At 34.7% G+C, this 3,001-nt stretch overlaps 2 protein-coding genes across 2 annotated transcripts in view; one reads left to right on the forward strand and one right to left on the reverse strand.

Annotated features, from left to right (window-relative positions):
- The window catches only part of SYT10 (synaptotagmin 10), an 81,505-nt gene that overhangs the window by 36,826 nt on the left and 41,678 nt on the right, over window positions 1-3,001 (forward strand). The gene's annotated exons all lie outside the window — the stretch shown is intronic.
- LOC112067425 (spindle and kinetochore-associated protein 2-like) lies at window positions 2,201-2,993 on the reverse strand. Its single transcript, XM_055085564.1, has one exon. The coding sequence runs from the start codon at window positions 2,927-2,929 to the stop codon at window positions 2,384-2,386; it is 546 nt and encodes a 181-aa protein (XP_054941539.1). The 5' UTR covers window positions 2,930-2,993; the 3' UTR covers window positions 2,201-2,383.

The following is a 3,001-nucleotide window of genomic DNA, read 5'->3' on the forward strand; positions in this document are numbered from 1 at the left end:
AATATGTCTTGTTTGTATTTAATTTTTGATAGTTTGATTAATATGTGTCTTGGCATTTTTCTCCTTGGATTTATCCTGTATGGGGTTCTCTGTGCTTCCTGGAGTTGATTAACTATTTCCTTTCCCATATTAGGAAACTCTTCAACTATAATCTATTCAAATATTTTCTCTGTCCCTTTCTTTTTCTCTTCTTCTTCTGGAACCCCTATAATTCGAATGTTGGTGCGTTTAATGATCTCTGAGAATGTCCTCAATTCTTTTCATTCTTTTTTCTTTATTCTGCTCTGCAGTAGTTATTTCCACTATTTTATCTTCCAGGTCACTTATCCGTTCTTCTGCCTCAGTTATTCTGCTATTGATCCCATCTAGAGTATTTTTAATTTCATTTATTGTGTTGCTCATCGTTGCTTGCTTCCTCTTTATTTCTTCTAGGTCTTTGTTAAATGTTTCTTGCATTTTGTCTATTCTTTTTTTTTTTTTTTAGATTATAGAATTATAGATTTTATTAACTAAGAAAATAAAGGGATGCAAACTTTAATTCCAGCTAACAGAATAGTTCATGTTAACAAAATAAGAAAATCAGTTAAATATTCTGGACATGTTCAGTTTGAATATTCAGGTAGAGGTTTTTATTGGAAATTTGGATCTAGGTCTAGTGAAATAAGTTATACTTGGGAATCATTCCCCAAAAGGGCAATAAATGAACCTTGGGAAATAAATGAGTATATAAACAAGAGCAATTTTAAGAGGGATGAGGGGAAGAACCAACATTTAGAAGGTAACTTGTGAATGAAGTCATAGAGGAAAAACAGTACAATCTAGTTTTTTTTCTGATTGAAAGCAAAACCCTTTAACACCAGTAAATTGTTAAGACCTCTTCATGATACCACCATTTTTCAATCCCACCATCACCATCACATCTCAGAGCCATACCATGACAGGAACTTCCTCAATATTAATTGCCTGAGTCCTGAAGAAAAATAATATCTGTTACTAAGGTGTGACGTATTTATCTGTAATTTAAAAAGGGGGGGTTACTTTCTCTTCTCCAGATATTCAGAAGAGACAAGACAATTTTAACTGATGCTACTCTTCCAACCCTGTCAGCTATTATGTTTGTTAATAACATAACAGAAAAAAATTCTTTTAAAATTACATTAAAGTATAATTCTATAACCTGTAAAACTAACATTTAATACACTTTTCCTAATCTTTCAATGCCTTGTTTTTATGACATATAGAAATATTTATTGAAGGATTAGTAAATATCAAACCCTAATACTTTACCATCTTATTGTGCTTCCAGCCATCCTGACACACACAAGTCAAGTGGTTTGCTCAGGGTCATACAGCTAGAATTTAAAACCTGTGTTTACATATCCGGTATGAGTCCAAAGCCCAATCTTGATGACAAAGCTACAATATCTGCTTCTCCTCTTACCTATTTAGCATAGCTTTAGCATTTCCCAGAACATTAACAGTAATAATTTACTGGTAACTTGACCTTCTGTTGTATAGATATACCATGATTTACTTTCATATTTACTTGCCATTAGTTTTTTTCTTTTTTTTAATAAATAGGGAAGTTGACGTGCGCATGCACACACAAAACAAACTGGCAAGTAGCGGTTGCCAGTGATCCTCTCATTTCAGTTTCTTAGTTTTCATATACAGTAGAATGAACAATTACAGTAATATAGACCAGAGGAGAACAAAGGTAGTATTGAAGTATAACAGGGACAATCTAAAACAGCGTTTGAAAGCAGAGCTCATGCTGCTCAACATTAGCAGGAAGAAGGAATAGGACAAAAATAAAAGGCTGTCACAGAAAAGCCAGTTTATTACTAAATTAGGTTTTATGCGAGACTGTTAAGTCACACATTAGCAGTCTCACCAATAATGTGACCACATCTGCAATCAGAATTTTTAATAATAAAATTATATACATATGTATAACATGATACAAATTTTTTTTCTATCCTTTAATTTCCGAAGCATGTTCATTCACATTTGACTAACTGATAGTAAATAATTTTCTTTTACAGTAGGCCAGGACATCTGTGTTATCCTGATTTTACAAAAGCATACAAAATGGTGTTGAGACTTACTTGCCTGAAATTACAAGACTAAGTGTACATGCATATATATTTTTAAATCTCTTTATTTCCATTCCATCCCTTTGGTTGAACATTATGAGTACAATATCTGCCCTTCTTCTTGTATTCCCCTCTCTGTGGAAGGCATCACTATCCAGTAACCCAAGCCAAATCTCCTTTGTCATCCCCCCACCACAGTCATCAAATGCTAACAAGACAGCTTCCTAAATCTCTCTGGAATTGATCTCTTCCCCATTAGAGTTACCTTTTGCAAGTCCATTTCTTCATCATAAGTCTGACATGTGAGCTCTTAATTGCTGTGCCGCAGTTTTCTCTTCTTCAGTCAATGGTAACAGCTTCAGGTCTGTTTGCTTTTGTAGTTCTTGTATCAAGGTTATAGTCTTATTGAAAGTAGCACAAATGCGGCTCTTAGTCTCTTTATGCTCGACAGCAACTGGTTTAAAGTGTGCATGCAAAGTTTGATATTGAGACTTTATTGCTGACAATTCCTTTAAGAGTGTAACAGGATTTTTCTTGCCTGCTGAATCAGGATAATTAGTCTTGATTTCATATTCCAGCCTGTACTGAATGTAATCCAGATCAGAGTCAGCCTTCTGGAACATCAGATCCAGCTTATTGACCTCCGCCTCCATGTTGAATAGTTGACATTCCTCAGACCGCCTGTCTATTCTATTCCCATGATTTTGGATCATCTTTACTATCATTATTCTCAATTCTTTTTCAGGTAGACTTCCTATTTCCTCTTCATTTGTTAGGTCTGGTGGGTTTTTACCTTGCTCCTTCATCTGCTGTGTGTTTTTCTGTCTTTTCATTTTGCTTATCTTACTGTGTTTGGGGTCTCCTTTTTGCAGGCTGCAGGTTCGTAGTTCCCGTTGTTTTTGGTG

The sequence above is a fragment of the Physeter macrocephalus genome, chromosome 6 (genome assembly GCF_002837175.3).
Source record: "Physeter macrocephalus isolate SW-GA chromosome 6, ASM283717v5, whole genome shotgun sequence".
Taxonomy (NCBI): domain Eukaryota; kingdom Metazoa; phylum Chordata; class Mammalia; order Artiodactyla; family Physeteridae; genus Physeter; species Physeter macrocephalus.

Excerpts from the sequence above, each read along its gene's own strand:
- LOC112067425 (XM_055085564.1), bottom strand. The coding sequence starts at position 2,929 with ATGAAAAGACAGAAAAACACACAGCAGATGAAGGAGCAAGGTAAAAAC.